This window comes from Leopardus geoffroyi, chromosome A1 (assembly GCF_018350155.1).
Source record: "Leopardus geoffroyi isolate Oge1 chromosome A1, O.geoffroyi_Oge1_pat1.0, whole genome shotgun sequence".
Taxonomy (NCBI): domain Eukaryota; kingdom Metazoa; phylum Chordata; class Mammalia; order Carnivora; family Felidae; genus Leopardus; species Leopardus geoffroyi.
Window position 1 is genome coordinate 14,505,355 of NC_059326.1, and position 23,515 is coordinate 14,528,869.

At 39.2% G+C, this 23,515-nt stretch overlaps 1 protein-coding gene across 11 annotated transcripts in view; it reads left to right on the forward strand.

Moving 5' to 3' along the window:
* NBEA (neurobeachin) overlaps positions 1–23,515 on the forward strand; it is a 689,522-nt gene that overhangs the window by 651,037 nt on the left and 14,970 nt on the right. For 5 of the 11 annotated variants that reach the window (XM_045473789.1, XM_045473814.1, XM_045473843.1 and 2 more), the window contains 6 exons: positions 12,160–12,222; positions 12,547–12,636; positions 15,289–15,481; positions 17,089–17,160; positions 19,333–19,488; positions 19,993–20,163. In XM_045473789.1, the coding sequence (XP_045329745.1) occupies positions 12,160–12,222; positions 12,547–12,636; positions 15,289–15,481; positions 17,089–17,160; positions 19,333–19,488; positions 19,993–20,163 (745 nt within the window). The remainder of the gene's footprint in view (positions 1–12,159; positions 12,223–12,546; positions 12,637–15,288; positions 15,482–17,088; positions 17,161–19,332; positions 19,489–19,992; positions 20,164–23,515) is intronic. The other 6 variants (XM_045473824.1, XM_045473853.1, XM_045473880.1 and 3 more) reach the window with 3 other exon arrangements.

Consider the following 23,515-nt stretch of genomic DNA (forward strand, 5'->3'; position numbering starts at 1 on the left):
TGAGAATATGCCCAAAGGAAGTAGAATAGATCCCTTCAATTTTTACTTTGTCTTCTTGCTGAAACATTCCTACTACTACAGAAAACTGACATGATAAGGCTGTCAAGAACCAACGAGACAGACATGTCTTTAACCAAAACAGCTACAGTGTTGGCTTTCCTAGAAAATGAACTCATAGGGGCACCTGGGTGGCTCGGTCGGTTAAGCGTCCGACTTCGGCTCAGGTCATGATCTCACAGGTCCATGAGTTCAAGCCCCGTGTCGGGCTCTGTGCTGACAGCTCAGAGCCTGGAGCCTGTTTCACATTCTGTGTCTCTCTCTCTGCCCCTCGCCTGTTCATGCTCTGTCTCAAAAATAAATAAAAGTTAAAAAAAATTAAAAAAAAAAAGAAAATGAACTCATAAAATTTATAAGGAAAAAAAATTAACCCACTTTCCATCCTGATAATGTAAATGAAGGTATTTGTAGTGACAACACTGATGGCCTTGTGGGCATTGCTTATTCTTTCTGTGAATTTGTTATCCCTTGTCTTTTCCTTCCCCCATTTCTGATTCCTTTCTTCTATCTGACAAGGGATAGCAACACGCCCCTAGTGGATCGCTTGAGTGGGTTGTAGCCCGATGTTGTCCATTTACAAGGGCCACGATGCCTAATTGTCTTCATATGGGGGATGATCAGGGTTTTTCTCCTGGGAATTTATTCTGAGACATGATTGCAAGAAATGATCAACAAAATGGCTGATAAAGATTTCTTAAAACCATCTTAATTTTACCCCTATAATTACTGGAAGTTTTACTGACTTATAAAAGTGTTAGCAAATTCAAAACCCAAATTAAAATAGAAATAAAATAAAATAAAATAAATAGAAACAAAACCCTACATTTTAAATTATGGGAGTGGAGATGCATATTAGGTATTCATTTGGGGAGCAAGAAGAATATTATGATCTTAAAACTAGCAAGTAAGAGTATACATTCAAACGTGCCTGCTTATGTGTCCTCATCCACAGTAATAAGGCTTGCATTGCAAAGATTCAATGAATAAAGTTTCTATGTAGAAATTAGTATCAAGAAAATTAATGACACACATTTAATTTTGATTAGTGAATAAATCTTTAATTTAGGTTTATCTTTTCTCCTTGTAATTACTGCAGTCCTTAGCTAGTCCATGGTCATCAATCGTCCACTAGAGAAGCATAAATAATGCAGCTAGTCAAAGTGGGATATGTGTCATTTATGTGAGGCGTGCTTTTTCTCATCTTTGTGTTACTTTTATTGCGTAGTGTTGAGAAGTGCTAATTATTGATTTTCAGAAATTAACAGCAAATGCTTTCACAAGCATCTAAAGTCATGTTTTACACCAGGAAGAAGGGTGAAAATTGCAGCCTGCTGTTTGCACTAGAAATAGCTGGAAGGGATTTCCTTATCTTCTATTAACATAGATTTCAGTTATATTACACAGTTGGTACCTTAGCATAAATTAACAGTTATTCAAAACATATTGCATGCTTCAATTTGTGGAAGTAGATATTACTCAATCTAAATACCTAAGCATTTCAGTTAGATGTTTAGAACTCATTTTTAAAGGTTTTAAACATATTGATAATGAGCCTACTTATAGCCATTTGAAATCTCAGTATAGTATATCTAAATTACTGTTTCCCATTTATGTCAGTATCAAAGAAGAGCACTTTGTTCTGCCAAATACACGCAATACTATTTTTAATTTGAATTTAACCTAATAAAAGTGTATGATTTCATTTTGTAATGTTTATACCACCACCTGGTGAACCTTTGTCTTGATGTCATTCTACTTCCCAGCAAATCTTTTCAGCTTTTATTACTTTTATTATTATTTTCTTTCCATGATCAGACGCTCCAAGTGAACTTATTTTGTCTGGTGGGGGAAGGTCATCACCTGTACTTCTACTTCTGTCTCATTCCTCCTCCCCCCCCCCCCAACTTCTGCTTCCTGAATCGCCCAGCATAGAGTTGCTTTATATAAATTTATTCAACCAGGGAAAATTTGGCAGGTACATTGTACTGATTCCTCTCATATGTCACTGAGCATTTCTGCGTTGAGTCCTTTACTTAATTACTATTTAATGATCAACCCAAAAGTGAGCACAGAACCAAAAACCTGGAAGAATCCTTAAGACATCATCTGGTAAAACTCTTGCTTCTAGGTAGATCAATCAGTAACTTATCCAGAAAAGAGTGTTTTCATTCTCTTCCTGAGGATTAATGAGTATAGATTGCCAAGAGACTCAATGGCATTCCCCCAAAAGCTTATGATAGTATTTATCCCCAAAATATTTTTTAAATATTTTATGTTTATTTATTTTTGAGAGACAGAGATAGAATGCGAGCAGAGGAGGGCCAGAGAGAGAGAGAGAGAGACACAGACCTGAAGCAGGCTCCAGGCTCTGAGCTGTTAGCACAGAGCCCGGTGCTGGGCTCGAACTCATGAACAGTGAGATCATGACCTGAGCCAAAGCTGGGCGCTTAACTGACTGAGCCACCCAGGCACCCCTATCCAAAATATTTTGAATCCTCAATGAAAATGCCTCTTGCTTGGATGTAATCATATTTTGGTTAGTCTCACCCAGGAATGAAGCAAACACTAGCCAGGATTTCCCTTATATAATATACCTGAATATCAATTCTATTTGTATCAATCACAGTGCATCACCCTCTCAAGGCATAATGAAGGCTCCAAAAAAGATACACAAATGGCCAAAAAGCACATGGAAAGATTCTTTTTTTCTTTTTAATGTTTATTTATTTTTGAGAGAGAAGAGAGACAGAATGCAAGCGGGGCAGGGGCAGAGAGAGAGGGAGACACAGAATCCAAAGCAGGCTCCGAGGTCTGAGCTGCCAGCACAGAGCCCGACCCGGAGCTTGAACTCACAAACCATGAGATCATGACCTCAGCCAAAGTCGGATGCTTAACCGACTGAGCCAACCAGGCGCCCCACCCTGGAAAGATCCTTCACATCACTCATCATTAGGGAAATGCAGATCAAAACCTCAGTGACATACTACCTCATACACATTAGGTTGGCTACTATCAAACAATGCAAGAAACATAAAATAGCAAGTGTTGGAGCGGGCATGGAGAAATTGGAACCCTGGGGCACCTGGGTGGCTCAGTCAGTTCAGTGTCCAACTCTTGACTTCAGCTCAGGTCATGATCTCATGGTTCCTGGGATCAAGGCCCATGTCGGGCTGTGTGCTGACACTGCAGAAGGATTCTCTGTCTCCCTCTCTCTCTGCCCCTCCCCACTCATGCGCTTTCTCTCTCAAAATAAATAAACACTTAAAAAAAAATAAATTGAGGGGCACCTGGGTGGCTCAGTAGGTTAAGCATCCGACTTCGGCTCAAGTCATGATCTCACCATTTATGAGTTCCAACCCCGTGTCCTGCTCTGTGCTGACAGCTCAGAGCCTGGAGCCTGCTTCTGCTTCTGTGTCTCCCTCTCTCTCTCTGCCCCTCCCCTTCTTATGCTCTCTCTCTCTCTCTCTCAAAAATAAATAAACATTAATTTTTTTTAATAAATAAATAAATAAAAACCCTTATGCACTATTGTGGGATTGTAAAATGGTGCAGCCTCTCTGGAAAACAGTAGGGAAGATCCTCAAAATTTAAAAATAGAGCTACTGTATGATCTAGCAATTTCATTTCTGGGTATATACCCAAAAGACTTAAGAGCAAGATTTTGAAGAAATATTTGCACACCCGTGTTCATAGCAGCATTATTCACAGTAGTCAAAGGGTAGAAGCAGCCCAAGTGTCTATCAGCAGATTCACGAACCCATAAAACTGTGGTGTGGACACACAGTGGAGTATCATTCAGCCTTAAAAAGGAAGGAACTTCTTACACAGGCTTCAACAAAGATGAACCTTGAGGATGTTATGCTAAGTGAAATAAGCCAGTCACATGACAAATACTATATGATTCCACTTATATGAAGTACCTAGAAGAGTCAAAATCAAAGAGACAGAAAGCGAAAGAGTGGTTTCCGGGGGCTGGCGGGGAGGAGCAAATGGGGAGTTGTTAATGGGTACAGAGTCTCAGTTCTGAAAGATCCAAAGAGTTGTAGGGACTGGTTGTACAGCAATACGAATGTACACAACACTACTGAAGTGTGTACTTTGAAAATTGTTAAGATGGCAAGGTTTCTGTTATATATATTTTACCACAATTTAAAAGAAATTTAAAGGGATAATGGAGAGAGGTTGTTGATAGTAGTCCTATTTACAAAACTATGGGCAGGACAAAGCAGATGAACAAGGGGGAAGTGAAGCATGCAGGGGTAACATCTAGGGGCCACCCTGGGGCCTGAGCGTACACAGGGAGGGAACCGTTACCACAACGTGCCAAGAGAGGTAACCCTGGGAAAGCGGTGGCCCCACAGGAGCTATGGCCTTTGGAAGAAGAATGTGACCCCACCACTGGCAAACTGGGACCTGGCAAGGGAGACCCACACAGTGAGTTTTACCACACCTCCTTATCTCCTGTCCTGAGTTCTCATTGGTCGAAAAGAGTGGAAAGTAGAGAGCAAGAGAGTACCCCGGATGCAGTCTCTGGAGGCCCGTCTCTGGGGGCAAGGAAGACGTTCTAGCTCACTTTCGTGTTCCCCCTGAGTTAGTCGCTGCTCTAGCTAGGCAAGTTTCTTTAAGGCATCCAGGGTAGAACGGCCGCTGCCTGCCACATTGAAATGCATGTACTTCTCCTACCTGAGTTGACCTATACTTATTTCTAAATATAAAAATTGAGTGAGCTTTGCCACCAATGGCACTGACCTAATTTGAAGACAAACTGTTCTGGAAAGAACATTTTCTATCCCAGGGACATCGTGCTTGCTTTTCACGTTCACTGTTCTCGTTCATTTGTTAAGTCAGATATGTAATATCATCCTCATAATTCATCAATCCAAGGAGGAAATAGGAATCAGCAAGAGGATGATTCTCCTCTTCATTGTTTTTACGTTTATACTCAATGAAGAAAACCAAGCACTGAGGCAGGTAAATGAACAAATCAGAATCCACTCCCTCAATATTGTCTAACATAGTCTGATAGTTAAAGCAAATGTAGTTCTTTTTTACTTGAGTTACTAGATATTTGCTTAAATATTCTAATAATTTTGCTTGCATAGACTTAATGCAGTTTATTGTTGAAACAAAAAGAAACATGTTTGTTCTTGTGTAGTCTCTGTGAAAAACTAGAAGCGGTTGAATATAAAATAGCATTTTAATTTTTTATATAGTTTAATGTTTGTAAAGCAAGAAATAATAAAGTGCAGATACTATTTTCTTGATTTATTTTGCTTCTGTTTTTCTAGCATTAAAAAGTAATGCTTTATATGATCTTGTTTTATTATAACAATAAACCAGAAGCAAAAGCATATCAGTTAAAATACAGTCTGCCATTAAGTAATCTTTTCTTTTATCTTTTCAGATTTCTCAAAATCCTGGGGCTTTTTTTTCCCCCATTTGGTATCTAATTGGTAGAATTGGAGATAGAACAGAAAGATGATATAAATCACATATATATTTTTAATTGTATGTCAAAGTTGTGTTTTCTGGTTAAAAAAAAGAATATCTACTTTCAAGCATTCAAGTAAAATCATGCTAAGTACAAGCAGTAAAGCGAGATGAACACGATCCTAAGGAAATTTTTGGAAAATCCTCTTCTGTGTTCCCAAGGAAGCACTTCTGCTGTTTTTTCCTTGAATTTTCTGAAAATTGTCAATAATTGACTGGTAACTTGAACATAGTCTGATATTTGCATTGTGGGTAGCACAACCTGTAGCACTTTATAAAGTGCTTACTTTTCTGGAAAAGTTTAAGAGATTGCACAGACCAAGCAAAATGAATGAAATAGGTCATTTGATGACAGCCTCCCTTATTAGCTTCCTCACACTCTCTCTCATGGCACTTAGACCTTATGACACTTCATCAGAAAGACAGTATTAAATTACATTTACAAAAAAGACTAGAAGTTGTAAAGATTCTATAGGAGAAAAATGTATTGGATTAAATGTACCTGCCTTGTGGAAAAGACAAGATTAATCAAAGTTTTTATCTACTGGGTACCAGAAGAGGTGAATGCTAGATACTAGTAAACCCAAGGAGGGAGAGAAAGCATGCTTATTCACCTAAATAGTAATTTCTTTCTTTTAGAATATTTTGAATTTATCAGTCATTTGAATATCCATCTGAACTATAACTTATCTGTCACTGTATTTACTTTTACCTTGGCTATGAAATCTTTCCTATTAACAGGCGTACATATAATACACATAAACCACAGCATTTCACTTCCTCTTCTAAGGATTTATTTTTTGTTAAGTTTATTTATTTTGAGAGAGAGAGAGAGCTCACTTGCTCTCATGGCAGCAAGGGAGGGGCAGAGAGACAGGGAAAGAGAGAGAGTCCCAAGCAGGCTCCACACTGTCATCGCAGAATCCATTGCAGGACTTGAACTCATGTGCTGTGAGATACGTGTCAAGAGGCAGACACATGGAGTGCCTGTGTGGTTCAGTTGGTAAAGCCTCTGACTTCAGCTCAGATTATGATTTCACGGTTCATGGGTTTGAGCCCCATGTTGGACTCTGCGCTGACAGCTCAGAGCCTGGAGCCTGCTTCGGATTCTGTGTCTCCTTCTCTCTCTGCCACGCCCCTGGAAGTGGAATGCTCTGTCTCTCTCTCTCTCAAATAAATAAACATTAAAAAAAAAATTTTTAAAGGCAGTGGGGAGGGTGCCTGGATGGCTCAATTGGTTCAGCGTCAGGCTCTTGATTTTGGCTCATATCATGATTTCCCAGTTCCTGGGATCATGCCCCTCATCCTGCTCTGTGCGGACAGTATGGAGCCTGCTTGGGATTCTGTCCTCCTCTCTTTGCCCCTCCCCCATTCTCTCTCTCTCTCTCTCTCTCTCTCTGTCTCTCTCTAAAAAATAAATAAACTTTTTGTAAAGGCAGACACAAAAATAGGTGCCATATGATCTATTTATAAGAAGTTCAACAAAAGAAAAAATAATCGATGATAATTTTGATGGTGTAATTTAATTATCATCAAAATAGTGATTAGCCTGGCAGAGGATGAGGAGTGGGAAAAATTTACTGTGGAGGGGGAAGAGGGCAGTATCATCACATATGTATATTCCCATGTGGATACTACCGAGATCAAGATGTGGAAATTTCCAGTTCGGTGCCAAAGCCCTGTGTCTTGATTTGGGTGGCGTTATAAGAGAGAAAACACACACACACAGTTAATTAAAGTGGATGCACATAAGCAGCTTTAGTTAAGATACCACATTCAGCAAGTACAGAGGCCCATGAAAGTATAAGCAGATCAATATTTTCATGTTATCCCACCGAAGAGTTGCCCTCAGATAAATACATGGTCTTCCATATTCGTAAAATACCAAAGATTTTGTCAGTCACATTTGTTTTGAAAAATTCACTGTTCTAAGCCTGTTGCTTGTGATAAGTTTATATGAAATACATAAGACTTATCTCACTGTATTACATGTAAAAAGTTATGATAACTTATTGATTCTGAGATGCGTGTCATTGTCATATCTCAACACTCCAAACTGCAGTGTGTCTTACAGTCAATAGTGTATCACAGTTTAATTGGCAACATCTTTTTACTTCTTAATAGTATATAAATTAACGATGCTTCTAATAATGGAGAACATCTTAGCTTCGATTAAGTTAGGTTGGCAGGCCTGTTTCCCGAGTTTTACTCTTGCCATACACATTGTAAAAATCATGAGCTCACCAATACAACATTAGTTCATTCTTTCTTCAGTGGAAATTGCAATGCAACGGTCTCCCCTTATCCACTGTTTCACCTTCCACTGCTTCAGTTACCCTCAGTCAGCCATGGTCTCGAAGCAGTGATTCTGACTTAGCGTCAGAAGGTCAGCAGCGGTGACCTTAGATCACAGTGCCTACTTGATTACCTCACTTCATCTCATCAGACAGGCATTGTACCATCTCTCATTGTCATCTTAAGAAGAAAGGTGAGTCCAGTGCAATGAGGTATTTTGAAAGAGAGACCACATTCATGTAACTTTTATTACAGTATATTATCACTGCTCTATTTTATCAGGGGTTATTGGTGTTAAATCTCTCACTGTGCGTAATTTATTAATTTAACATAGGTATGTAGGTATAGGATAAAACAGAGCATATGTAGGGTTCAGTACTATCCACAGTTTCAGGCATTCTTTGGGGTCTTGGACCACATATCCCAAGGATGAGGGCAGGACTACAGTAGATGTATAAAGCAATAGATTCCTTCTAATACAAATTAACGTTTTGGTAGTAGATTTTAAAAGGATTAACAAGTGCCGAGGTCTGTAGAAGTCAGACAGGGACTAAACTAGTGAAGCAGGCCAGGAGGTAATGATACATGCTGGGGTCCTGCGAGTGGTGGGCATTACAAAAGGGCCCCGGTGGCTTAGCACCAGACAAGTGTGGCTGTGCGAGAATGCTGATGAACCAGCTCTTCTGGTTTTTTCGAGAGAAGCCAAAAAATCCAATTTGTTGTATGAAACTTCCTGACCTGTAAATGTTGGCTCAGATGGAAACCATGCCTGTAGGCTGATTCTAGCCCAAGGGATACAGGCACATGACATCTGGCTGAATGTAAGCTCCTATGTCATCCTGGCTAGAATGTAACCTCTACAAGAGCAGGAATCTCTGTTTTGTTTGATGAGTATCACAAATGTCTAAAATGATACCCAGTACATAGTAGGTGCTCAAGAAGTGTATGTTTTATGAATAAATGAAACTAGGTAGCATTATGTCTCTTCAACCCACGCAGAACAATGCATAGAAAAATGAAAATGTGCTGAATGTTTTCAAATGCAGTTTCTGATTTTCCTTTTTTGCTGTTGACTCACCAATTCCTACCTAACACTCAGACCTCCGCTCATGTCCTTTTTTGAAAGCCCCTTTCCTAACAACCCTCCTCTCCCTGCCCCTTCCTCCACCCTGGGTCTGATGTAGTCATCACTCCTGGGCTCCCTCGCACTTGGTCCTGGCCACCACTGTGCTCCTTCCACCTCCTGTGTGCCCTGATTACTACTCATCTTATGTCCCCATGGGCTGAAAGCTTCTTGAGGGCAGGCTGGTCTCTGATTTTTTATCCCTCAGCATAGAGTAACCATTTAACAACGTTTGTTAACTTCATTGTTTCGGTGGTATTGAATTGTAAAAGGAAAGAACTCTGATGTTTCCTCTATTACTATGCTTTTCCTTTTCCGGGCTTTCAGTTCTGCACAAATGTCCCACCGCTGCCCCACTGCTAGACTCAGCAGATGTTTTTAGACTCTGTTAGGACCAAGTCACAGCCCTGACCTGCAAAGGTTAACAGTCTGAGCAAAGAGAACTATGTAAAGCATTGTGCGTTGAATTTCATGATAAAGGAAAAAACAGTGCTATGAGAATTTGGAGGGCATTCATTATGATTTAGGGATTCTGGAAAGGATTTAGAACCCTGCCCAAGGTTTACATGGAGGGGAGGCATTTTCTCATACATCAGGGAGTAGTTCTCAGAACAGCCACTCAGTTGCTGTGCTTCCCAGATTACAGAATGGTATGTGTACATGTCCGGGCACCCTCCCAAGAGGGCACACTCCCTCTTGACAGAAAGAAGACATTGATGACTTTCTAAAAGTGGGGGAAGGACAGAAAACATATGACGGGGGAACAGGTGAAGAAAATCAGGAGGTGCTCACTTCCCATTCAAACATGTTGGTAATGACAAGAAATAGAACTCAGAGGAGGCAGTGTGCTTTTTCAAGATCAGAAAGACCTATATGTTTTCAAATCAGAGAGTAAGGAATTATGAGGGTAGACAGGATTACAAGATAGCTAAAAGGTAAATGCTGGAATAAGAACTTTTAGGTCATGAAGGCATGTGACGTGGATCACAAGGGAGGGGGATTGTATTTAGTATAAATAAATAAATAAATAAATAAATAAATAAATAAATAAATAAATAAATAAATGTTGGGCACCTGGGTGGTTTAGTTGGTTAAGCATCTGACTTCAGCTCAGGTCATGATCTCATGGTTCGTGGGTTCAAGCCCCAAGTCAGGCTGTGTGCTGACAGCTCAGAGCCTGGAGCCTGCTTCAGATTCTGTGTCTCCCTCTCTCTCTGCCCCTCCCCTGCTCACATTCGGTCTCTCTCTCTCTCTCTCTCTCTCGAAAGTAAATAAACATTAAAACATAAAATAAGTGTTGGGGCACCTGAGTGGCTCAGTTCGTTAGGTAACCAACTTCGGCTCAGGTCATGGTCTCGAAGTTTGTGAGTTCAAGCCCCATGTCAGGGTGTGCTGACCGCTCAGAGCCTGGGGCCTGTTTCAGATTCTGTGTCACCCTTTCTCTCTGCCCCTCCCCTGCTCGTGCTCTGTCTCTCTCGCTCTCAAAAATAAAATAAACATTAAGCAAAATTTTTTTAATAAAATAAATGTTAAATTTAGGAAATAGACTGTCTTAATGAGAGGGTGAGATCACAATATTAGGTTGATCACAGCCTAATATTTACCCTGATGCCATTTGAGAGTCATTTAGAATACATATGTGTATGTACTCTGACTGAGTCCAAAAAAGGATCAGAGGTGGGCCCCCTGAAGAGAACTGTACAGATTTCTGGAAATTAAGTGAGTTTCACAAGATTCTCTATTATTGTTTAATACTTCCCTTTCAGAAACAAAATTAAAGTCAAGCAAAGCATGTTTGTGGATTTAGTCCTTCCGCGACTATTTAAAGGCTATGTACTAAGTATGGGCACTGACCAAGAGACTAAACTGTGTTTAATTTTACCCCTGTCTCCCCACCGCCACCCCAGTCCTCTTTCTGGAGGAGTAAAAACACAAGCCACAGTTATCTATTGTTAGAGCAACTTTGGCTGTTCTTGATACATAAAGCTAGGGTATTGGAAATTTTCTAACCAGGGCAGCTTTAACAATAAAATTACTGCTTTTTTTTTTCTTTCAAGTAATTCTCAAGAGTTTATTGTTCATGATGTGAACCTAGCCAGAAATGGTCTCTTCCCTCTTTTATAATCATAAATCTTGCACTGGGGAGATAAAGTGTGATGGTATCTTTGTGAGTGTGATTTACTTAAATAGTCACACTTTGTGTATGAGTGGACACCATGCAAACAAATGGATACATTAAAATTGGACAGCACTTAAAGAGATTTAATAATTCATCCTATTGCCTCTGCAAATAAAAGAACCAAAGCCCCGTTTATGCAATTGCTAAAATATGGCAGATAATGATGCATTCATGTTTAATATTACTAATAAATTTGAAAATTCACATTTTTATTGATAAACATTTTCTTGAAATGCAGTCTAGGCAGACAGATTGTTAAATTTAAGTACTTTATAAATGAGATTTGTAGATAGTGATGCGATTAGTGGCAGTGCTGTGTCGAGAGCTATCTACAACCTTACCTGCACTCCTAAGCACTCAGCAATGAGTTTCGTATTTCACTTTTATGTGCAACCAAATTGCACACAATTTTAGGGGAAAAATTAGCATGGTAACAGAGTAATGATCATTGTAAATATTGTGCTTCTCCTTGTTGACTTAAATTACATGCTAACAGTATTTTGGAAAAATATTTGTTAGTCTAGCTTAGTAGATTGAATTGTTTTGCCAGTGGAATTTATATATAGAAGAAATACATAAATGTCCTATAAGATTATGTCTTTGAAATACACACCAGAAAGAAAAAAGGCATGTTATACAGTCCGCACAGTTTGAGATCCAAAATTATTTTTATTCATTGGAAGCCATAAAATCTCATTAATATTTCTATCTGCATAGGCTTTAATAAAATATTGTGTAGCTCAAGATGCCCAAAGAATTATTTCCTCTTTGGGTTAGTTATCTCCAAAATTTCAAAAAATTTTTGAGAGAAATATATCCATACCTTATAAGACACTACATAATATTTTAGCATTCATCTTAAAATAGCATAGCATGCCAAGATATATTTTTCGTAGTGAAAATTTGTCCATACAGAAGTCATAGTGATTGCCCTCTGTATTGACTGGAAAATATGATTTTCTGAATTTTATTTTGTGTCATTGGTGGACTTTATGTATCATTCTTTTTTCCCAAGATTCCAGAAGCTTATTTCATTAGAGATCCCCATACGTTCCTTCTTACCAAGGACTTTATTAAGGTATACATGCTGTATTCAGTGTTAAAAGTGTTCTTTGGTCTTCGCTGCATGCATGCACTCACAGGTTTAACATTTCCACATTTAACCCCAGCTTCTAAATAAGAATAGTGACTTGGTTAACGGAAGCATGTTTGGAAGGAGAAGCAAAGCTTGTCTACAAAATACTAACACTTGGGTGATTCTGCACCCCGAGAGAAGAGCGCCTGGTGAATTTTCTGGACTTCTTTCATGGCTGACTTGGGATACACTTGCATTGTCAGAGAGTGTGTTGACCTCTCTGGTTGATGCATATTGATTGTGACAGTCACTCTCCTTCCCCTGCAGGCCATGGAGGCACAGATACAGAACTTTGGACAGACGCCATCTCAGTTGCTCATTGAGCCACATCCACCTCGGAGCTCTGCCATGCACCTGGTAAGACGTAGCAGCTTGCTGAAAGTTTTCCGCTTTCTTTGTACCTGGGTACAGGTCAAATAAAACAGTGATCTTAGCAGCATTTTTAAAGGCTTCTCAAAATATTGGTCAACTCTGCAGGCTTCAGTATGTGCTGATGCCCTATGGAGAAACAGAAGGGAGTGCAATTCTTACCTTTAAGTTCTGCAACGCTAGCCTAATTTGGGATTCACAAAAGCAGCCCTCTTCTCTGACTCTGTGTGCCTCTGCATAAACTCATTCATACGCATACAGGCGCCAAAATTAGATTTGATTTACAAAGTAGGATGAAAATGTAATATAAACACAATATGATATTGCCCAATTTAATCTTTTGGGACAAGGTGGAGTAGGGGGGAGGTAGTTCGTTTTAAGAAAAAGAAAGACACATAAAGGTATTTTGTAGTCACTGCAGAGAGACAGTGGAGTTAAGAACAAGGGCTCCAGAGCCACTTGGGTCAAACGCCGGTTCTGCCTCTGGCTGGGGAATGACTTGGGCAAGGTATTCAACCTCCCTGTTGATGTTTCAGCATCCATTACGTGAAAGTAAAAATACCATTTGCCCCCAGAATGTCGTGACTTCACACTGGAAAGCACTTAGACCAGCACCTGGCGTACAATACATTCTCAGTAAATGTTAGCTGGTGTCATCATCGTCATTAGCTACTCATATTAAAACTTTTATTCCAGTTTTACAAGGGAAAAGGTAACATTCTTTTCATTCTAATCTGAATTTTCAAGGCTCCCTTTTCTTAACAAGACAGCCCTTTTTCAGTTTACTAGCAAAGTGTATTACATTTCCCTCTTTAGTTTGAAAATGGTAATTTTTTTTTCTAAGAAACTTCTTTTTTTAATTTTTTTGATGTTTATTTTTTATTTTTGAGAGAGACAGAGAGACAAAGTGCAAGAAGGGGAGGGACAGGGAGAGAGGGAGACACAGAATCCAAAGCAGGCTCCAGGCTCTTAGCTGTGAGCACAGAGCCCAATGCAGGTCTCAAACTCACAAACCACAAGATCATGACCAGAGCTGAAGTTGAATGCTTAACCAACTGAGCCACCCAGGTGCCCCCTGAGAAACTTCTTTAGAAGGAACTTATTTTTTAAACTGTGGCTTTTTACTATTATTTTTTAAACTGAAGTGAAAAATGCTTGAAGGAAAAAAAGGTGTTTGCAGAATGAATTAAAGTTCATCTGTTTCTCTAAGTAATTATCAAGGCAGCAAGTATCCTAATTTTGGGGTAAAGAGCTCTGAAATATGGTTCATAAATATGTGCAAACAAATTTATAAGCTGTTCAGACCTTTAATTTATTTTATCAGTTACTTAACACGTTTGTATTGAGTTCCTTCTGTGTGTCAGGCATGACGCTAAGCATTGGCAATACAGAGGTGACCGCGTATTCTAGACCTTCAAGGAATCGATAGTCAAACTCCTAGTGAAACACGTAAATAAATGTGTTTGTGTGAAACCATGTTTTTTCTCTCTCCAATGGCTCAGTTTCAGCACCCTTGAGTAGTCACTAATGAACTCTTCGGATTGAAATTGGTCCTTGTGTGTGTGAGAAAGCAGAAAGGTTGTCACCAAGCACGCTGTTCCATACAAACACGCAGTCCCCGTGTAGACGTGGGGATGTGGCCTTGGAGCCTCAAGCCTTGAAACGAAGCATTTTTAATAAACTGTCCAAGAGAATATCTCTAACACTTTATTGTATGAAATGCTTTGGCAGGAGAGTTTTATTCCCGTGTTAGTTGTCTCTGTTTAATAATAATAATAAAAATACTTATCCTGGAGAAATGCCCAGTCAGGATTCATTGCTTTCCTGGGGAACATTGTTAGAGACTAAATTGGCATGGAACTGTTCATAAAGGAAACGTAGGCCTCGCAAGTTCGTGGAGCAGACGATTCATATGTGTAGAAAACAATTACAAAACATTTATGAAAGCTAAATAGTGGTTATTTCCAGCATCCCTATTTTGTGTTTTTGATGCAGTAATGTGTTGCAGTGTTTTATAGTGCTGAAACAGGAGGACGTTATAACGTCTACTTTCTATCAAGTCACATGCTAGACGTTTGAAAACGCAGATTAAGAGAAGAAAGGGGCAGCCCTCAAGGAAGCACCCAGTCTAGAAGGGGAAAGGGGGTGTTGACTGTACCCAGTCAGTATTGCCCCAGCAGAGATGTGTACAGACCTCTGACAGGGAAGGCTCTTCGCTTTTAATGATTTAGGTTGGAGCCAGGAGCCCAGATCAACCAGGTAAAAAATGCAAGTACCGACCAGTTCAGTTTATCGTTCATGTAAACGTCGTCAGTAACCAATTTTTCCACCAAACTGATAATTTCGCGACGCCGACCAATTTATTCTACATCACACGACAGATCTGTAAGCGAACTTCTCACACCGCAGTCGGGCGATACTTAAATTGAGACTGGCCATTAATGCTTCGGTGTCCCCTGCCAGCGACCACACCGAGTCCTTGCCCTTCTCCCTGCGCCATCCCCAGAGGATGCAAGTTCGCCTTGCTTTGCTCCCTGCTCGTGCTGGCCTTGTCTGTGCTTACCTCCATCTCCCCAGAGCTCTCACTAACCATGTCATCCCTTTTGTCTCCTTCTGCCCTCTTCCCTTTCTATTCAACAGTGTTTCCTTCCACAGAGTCCACTCATGTTTAAAGATCAGATGCAACAGGATGTGATCATGGTGCTGAAGTTCCCGTCCAATTCTCCGGTGACCCACGTGGCAGCCAACACCTTGCCCCACCTGACCATCCCTGCGGTGGTGACTGTGACCTGCAGCCGACTGTTTGCAGTGAACCGATGGCATAACACAGTAGGTAAGCAGGCGTCTAAGCAGGTGACTTACGGAAGGTGTCTTACGAGCTGCAGTTAAGTTAAGGTAAGTGTGCTGAGGGCTACCTAATATGCCAGATCGTCTACAAAAAAGCAGTAGAGCAAATAATTGCCAAACCTGACGAAGTGAGTCTCGTGTGTCTTACTCACTACTGCTATATGTTAGGGCCTCGCCTCACAGAACACTTGGCTACTGGTTAAGTAGTCAATAAATGTTTGATGAATTAAAGCAGTTCTACAAATAATTCAGGTCCTCCCACCCTCCTGTACCTCAGCCCTGCAAACAAACAAACAAAAACACTTTTATCCCATATTAAATGAAAGTGAGTTTGAATCTGGATTTCCTAGATGCTGGTTCTTCCACCTCACTAATTTATTTAGCAAATATTTGGCCACTGTGTGTCACATAGTCATGAGCACTGGGAGAACAGCAGTGAACAAGACAGACCCCACTTTCCTCCTTGGGTGGAACTGAGAGTCTTTGAGAAAAGACAACATCTAAATTGTTCAGTGATTTCCCGCGTGGTTCCTTGAAGCGTATTCCTGGAAGTTCTGGCTAGTGCATCTTGAAGTGATATAATTCTGGTGTCAAAATTAGACATATTAATACTTACCTAACCAGGACAGAAATGGATGTGACCAAATGATTTATTTGGCCAAATTCACCCCTTAAGGTCTCCCTGGAAGCCTATCTCCAGGGCTAAATGGATGAGTCCATGGTGAATTAACCTGACGTTTCCTCTTCTACTGACTTCTGTATTCCTCTGAAAAACGGTATCATTTATATCATAACTTAATCTTCTAAGAGGCTCTAAATGCACTTTTTTTATATTTATTGGTGATACTCTCAACATGAAGCATAACTACTTCCATTTGATCAGAAATATGCAACAAACATCTTAAGAAAAAAATACAACTATTATCCACGGTAGTCTTAGCCTTTAGAGATGTTTTGCACTGAGAAAAAAACTATAAAGGATTCATTTTTTCGCCAGCATTGTTCAAAAGTATTATATATGTTATATAATCACATGTAAAAAATTATGACTAATGAACTCAATCAAGCCCTAAATATTAATCCTCTAAAAGTAGCTTTTCCTGAGCTTAAGGTCTTAGGTGTGTGTCACTTCTACTTACCTTCAACTGACTTGTCATATATTGAGCGAAGCTGGGAACCCCATCTCCCCCTCTGCCCTGGCCTAGGTGAGCCCGGCCACGCTCACACCCACCACTACGTGCAGGCACAGCCTTTCTTAGATTTCAGGCTCCTTGCTTGCCCGGAAATCTTAGCTCTCTGACGGGTTCAAGAAATGTTATGATCTTCTATTTTGTGCTGTTTTTTCATGTTGTTAGAATGAGAACAAGACTCTTCTCAGCTTTCCACGTCTCCGTGGAAACCAGGAGTCCCCGTTGTGATGATTTCTTTTGAGAGTATCTACAAAGATGTGTAGTATGACAGTCATTCTTACAACAATTTGCCAAATAGCTTCTAAACCATACTTTTCCACAATCATCATGAGACACTGCATCTTAGGAAATTCCCCCTTTCCGAGAATTTTATGGTAGTTTTCTCCTTCTGTTTAAACTTTAGGCCTCAGAGGAGCTCCAGGATACTCCTTGGACCAAGCACATCATCTTCCTATTGAAATGGACCCCTTAATCGGTACGCTAACCACAAAAATACATTTTCATGAATTCTGGCTGTGCACAGATTCCTGTGCACTTACTACAAAAGACAGTCGAATGGCAATTTTTCTGCCATAAAATTAATGTGGAAATAACATGAAATTACCATCAAGGGGCTGTGTAAATCATATGCCATCTAACAACTTTTTGGTATTTACGACAATTATTTGTGGCATTTTCTTGATATTTTAGGAGGTTGTTTAAGTTGGTTCTAAACAAGGCAAATCATTCTGAACTGTCCTTTCTTTCTGCCTAAACTATTCTTTGACAACTTTATATTATTTGAAATAGGTAAGGCCTCAAAAATAATTATTAAAGCGGGGGGCACCTGGGTGGCTCAGTCGGTTAAGCGTGCGACTTTGGCTCAGGTCATGATCTCACGGTTTGTGAGTTCGAGCCCCGCGTCAGGCTCTGTGCTGACAGCTCAGAGCCTGGAGTCTGCCTCGGATTCTGTGTCCCTCTCTCGCCATGCCCCTCGCTCATGCTCTGTCTCTCTCTCTCTCAAGAATAAATAAAACATTTAAAAATTTTTAAAAATAAAAAAATTATCGAAGGAAACTAATATGAAGGACATCTTTTCTAAAAATCTCCATTCAACAGGGCCAACTTTTTTAAATTAAATATTTCATATGAATTGCAAACTATGAGCTGTAACTCTTTGCAACAGATAATGGAAATATTTTTAAATCACATACACATTTATTAGCACGGGATCCTGAGCAAGCCCCTTAATTTTTCTAGGCCTCAGTTTCCTATCTGCAAGATGGCTGATCATGATGTTTGTTCTGCCTTTCTCATGGGATCATATAGAGAACTAAATTAGAAAAAAGTTGAAAATGGTATGAAATATTATAAATCCATATACAAGTTTTGGTATTCTTCTCTTAGATTAATTCACCCTTCATCTCTGAACCCAGAAATAAATTAAAAGGTGGCCAGTTCAGTTAGTTACTTATACCCCTACACAAAATAGCATTTACATGTCTATGGGAAATTATAAGGTTTAGGACTAGGAATATTTTTAGAGTCTAGTCCAACTATTCCTTTGTCCGAGAGACTTCAACAATGTCACATACAGCTAGAAGGTAATCATGGAAAAATTAGCAACTCTATTCTAATTAATCAAGACCAATTATGCAGTTTTCAAGTGACTCAGAACCTTTGATTTTCTTTTCCTTTCCTACCTTTTTGTTGTTGTTGTTCCATTTTGGGGGGCTTACCTCCCTAGTCGTTATTATTGTACCGTTAGAGGGAATCCACAAAGAGTGGCACTTCAGTCTAATTGGCGTTAGAGAGTGCGGGTGATCTCCTACGTCAGCATCTTCTGTTTAAGAATTCAGCCCAGGGATTTCGCCTGAAAGGACAGAGCAGAGCACGGGACAGGCTGGCATGCAGACAGGCACTGGGGAAATCAGACGGTGTCTCTGAGTTCCTGACTTTATGCAGATTCAGTCCCAGCGCTATCCCCTGATTCTCTGCCTGTCTCTTTCCTCCCCAATCCTTCTCCCATGTTTTTTATTCCTCTCCTCCCCTGCCAGCCCATTCTGGAAAGGCCTTCTGTTTGTTGACAATCCAGGTCTTTTAAGGCTGCTGACCTAAAGCTCCCTGTGGGGCTGCCCACATAACAACATCCCATGCTCAAACCCTTCCCCCTTTTCTTTTTCCACATGAGTTGTAAATGCCATCAGAAAATGACAGATTGGGGCAAATATTAAGACTTTTTTTTTCCTTACATACCATACTTCACATAATGTTTATTCCTCCTTTATTGTGGAACTTGTTGGACAGTAATGAACTTGTGCATAGTGAACATGGATACAATTAAATGCTTTCAAATATTTTTTACTTTATTTTAAATTCATTATCTGAATTCTTCATATTGTTGTTATTTATTGGTGGAGAAAGAACTTAAATTTCTGACAACTTTTAAATATGTAATATGGTTCGTAAATAGCCACTGCTGCTAAAAAAAAAAAAAAAAAAAAAAAAAGCTTATGTTCCTCATGGGGAAATGTTAAAAATCTTAATAATCTTATAGCCTCAAAAACCCATTTCTAGATAAATGAAGCATAAAAATATTCCTCCTGTAAGTGTTTGATGAAACTCTTGTGGAGTCCTTCTTTAAATTCTCTTTTCCATTTATGTTTAGCCAATAACTCTGGTGTGAACAAACGGCAGATCACAGACCTTGTTGACCAGAGTATACAAATCAATGCACATTGTTTTGTGGTCACAGCAGATAATCGCTATATTCTTATCTGTGGATTCTGGGATAAGAGCTTCAGAGTTTACTCTACAGAAACAGGTAAGCTTAACTATAAAATACCTTATTCCCTCCCAAATGCCTATTGTTCTGTAAAATAAAATCATACTTAATAATGTAGGCATTTTCATCTTGAGTGCCAAGATCCAAATTAAATGTTCACATTATAAGTAACTAGTTATAATGCCATCCATTCCAAACCTCAGCATGAGTCCTGATTTCATAGGACAAATAGGACTATTGTCCCTTTCCCAAATCAAATCCAGTAAAAGACCTTAAACCTCCCTCCCCTTAGTCTGACCCAAACCCTGGGGCCTAAAAATCACAGTTGTGTTTTAGAAGTCATTTCCTTAAAAATCCCAAGTAACATTCTTGTATTGTTTTTCAGAAGAAATTCAAGAAAGCATCTGTAGCTAAATTTGAATTAGCTTATAAATGTTCACGTTTACAGATTCCCTTTTCACAAATCTAGTAAAATAAAGTTAAGCTTATTACCATTTAAAGGAAAATAGCAAATGAATTAAACCCACCCTTTCTGTGTTTCAGGGAAATTAACTCAGATTGTGTTTGGCCACTGGGACGTGGTCACGTGCTTGGCCAGGTCGGAGTCATACATAGGCGGGGACTGCTACATTGTTTCTGGGTCTCGAGATGCTACCCTACTTCTCTGGTACTGGAGTGGGCGACACCATATCATAGGGGACAACCCGAACAGCAGTGAGTATTTGTCTAGAAACGTCCCCTCAGACAATACATTTATTTAAACATACTTTGCCTTTTTTATTTTTCTAACACCTTTTCCTGGGGTTGTGAGACTTTTAAAAAAGGAGAGCTTTACGTAGCAAAAATGTTTGTTAGAATGTCACTATGTTCAAAGTACAAACAAGGGCAACCACTGTAACCTTCAACCTGGGAAAAGTCCCAGGTCCCCTCACATTGACCCTCTCTTTGGCAGCCCGTCCCCAATCTCCCAATGTCTTTATCCTTCAGAAATCTCTTTCAGTGTCACCTGGTCCATTAAACTTCTTATAACTGCTCTCAACTGAATATATTCTCTCCCTTCTCTGAATTTCCTCAGAGTGTCTCAGTGAGGACACTTCTTACTTTCTACCACACAGTTGAGTAAATATCTGTTTATTCATTTAACAATGATTGAGCACTCCCTTCAGATTAGGCATTGGGAAGGCAAAAACTGAAGGAGACAATTTCTTTGTGATGGTCCCTGAGTATTCTTTATTCACCAGCGCTCCCTAAAATATCCTATAGGAAAAGAATGGGGGGGGACTCCAGAGTAAAATAATTTTAGAAAACTCTGCATATACTCTTATTCTCTAGGTAAGTTCTGAAAGTCTTACACAAATAAATCTGTCGAAATTTGTTTAACCCACTCTGCTCCTGGCAGAATAGTTATTATTCTTTGGAACTGCTGTTCTGAGGAAACACTGAAATGGACTATGAGTCTCTCTCTTTCCATTCTCAGTCTCTGGTTCCTGGCAAAGTGACACACATAATGGTTTTTTCAATAAGTATTGTTAGATGGAGAACTAGATATTGAAGGAAGATGGCGGCTTAGGAGGACGCTGGGCCCACCTCGTCCTGCTGATGACTTAGATTCCACCCACATCTGCCTAAATGGAGAACTAGATAAGAGATTGCCTAGAAATAGTCACTGTTTTTAATTACCAAGGTTTCAATAGTTTCAATGCAAGTATTTCCTATAAAATAGAGAATGGTTTCTGGAAAGCGTTGATGATGTCTGGTGCTTAAACCAGGGCGATTCTAATTGTAATTCATACATTGGTCACAGCTTAAAGAATACTCCGAAACCAACTGAAACATGAGTTTGGGTCATATGTACAACAAGACAGAGATAAGAATTTTCTAGGGATGCTGTGTACCTGCCACTGAAATATTGTAAGAGCAGATGAGAAGTGCACGAGATGCTGTGTTCTAGCCACGTGGCTGGAGCCTAGCTGAGGATGAAAGCCCAGTTGTATAATCTGTCCACCTTGCCAGTCCCACCCACCCCCGACTCTTACACATTTTGACAGGAATATTGCAAAAATAGGAAATGGCTTTTCATTGCTAGGAGCCAAGGCCCTATCATAGTAGAGAAGAAAATAGAGAAATATATAGAAATGTATACATATGAATGAAGATAGTGGGAGATGAACTAGAGGACCAAATGTTACATGGGGTTTTATTCATGCTGCCCACAGCTGGAGCTGAAGAACAGTAGATGAAGAAACTCGAGGGTACCATGGAATCATGTTTCTTAGCATAGATACCAAATAAGAGAGAGTGTGTGCGTCTTACGTATCAGCCTCTGCTCTAAGTTGTGAAGTAAGATGTGATGCTGGTTTGAGGGAAAAAACACTCAGCGTTGCTTGCTTTCCAACCAGCTCAAATAATTAGCTACCATGTCTACATTATAACAAATATACTCCAATTACTAAAAAATTAACCTCCTTATTTATTCTTTTCTAAAATATCCCTTAAAAAAACAGAGACTTCATTTTTAGCAGAATTCTAGTGTATGTGCATGTGTGTGTATGTGCATATAAGACATTTGATCTACCATTGGTGGCTTTCTTATTCTCAAGCATTGTACGTTATCACATGTATTCTATCCGAATTCATTTTTTCATATTTACACATCTCCTTTATTTTCATAGTAGTGTAGCATTCATTAGAAAAGTCGAATTAAGTAGCAGGCCCGTGTAGTATCTTCCCTCTGTATTGATAAAAATTGTAAGTTTTTAAATTAAAAAAATATTTTTAAGAAACGAAATAGTGCTTTTTATTTTAAGTTTACTTTGAGAGAGAGCTCAGGCACGCGCAAGTGGGGTAGAAGCAGAGAGAGGAGGGAAATAGAGAAAGAATCCTAAGCACGCTCCGTGCTGTCGGTGCAGAGACTGATACGGGACTCCATCCACGAACTGCGAGATCATGACCTGAGCTGAAGTCAAGAGTCAGATGCTTAACCAGATGAGCCACCCAGGTGCCCCCAGAGTAGTGTTTTAAATTTCTTTCAATAAATCTTCAAAATGAAGCTCAGAAATGATGAAAATGATATTTCCAAAAACAGGATTTATTTCTTAAAAGCTCCCAGCTGGTAGCCAAGATAAGATATTTTGTATATTGTACTGCTATGAGGTAAAGAGTTTTAATGTTAAATTATAGTAATTATCTGTGTTAGCTACTTTACTTTATATTATTTTCTAATGATCTTTTAAGCCAAAAGATAATTAACAATTGCTGTAGCTTTGGTTCATCAGTTATCAAGAAAAATTAAATATAGTAATATTTAGACTGTTTAAAGTTCCTTACAATGGGAGCTCTCTAAATGAAAATATTTATATTAATCCTTAAGAACAAAACTCTGAACATTGTATTTGTTAAGATGCAGCATTTTATTTAAGCTTTCAATAAAGACAAGATTATCCTTAAGGAATTAAGAATATTATCAAAGCATATTATTTATTATTGCCTCCATTTATAAGAATTTATTTTTGAGCAAAACTATTGTCATCATTATGAACATAAACCACTTCCTAAAACCCACTCTGTCAAAACTTGCTTGGACATTTAATATGGACATATATCATAAGGCTTTATTTCATCCATCATCCTTAATATAAGGTGAAAAATTGCTCTTCTAGAATAAACAGCATGATCACCTGAAGTGTTAGTCAAGCAACAAGCATGTATTGAGTGCCTCCTGGGTGCTAGTCCTGCCTTAGCAGCTGAGAATGCCGGGTAGTCAAAGTCTCTGAACTGTGGTTTACAAAAACCTATATTGTACTAATCTCCAAACTCCTTTTTCTGCTTGAACATACTAAACACATAGAGTATTTATTACACGGATCATAAATTGCCATCAGATAATAATGTTTGGTCTTGTACTATGAAACGTTTAGTCTTCCACCTGGGGGACAAATTGATAATTATGTAAAAACTAGTATCAGCCTCACCCTATGAATGATTGTAATAGTAAAAAAGATTAATAATTGGTCATATTTTGTACTTGATTGACTTGACCGATTTATGACTTTACCTAATCTGTTAA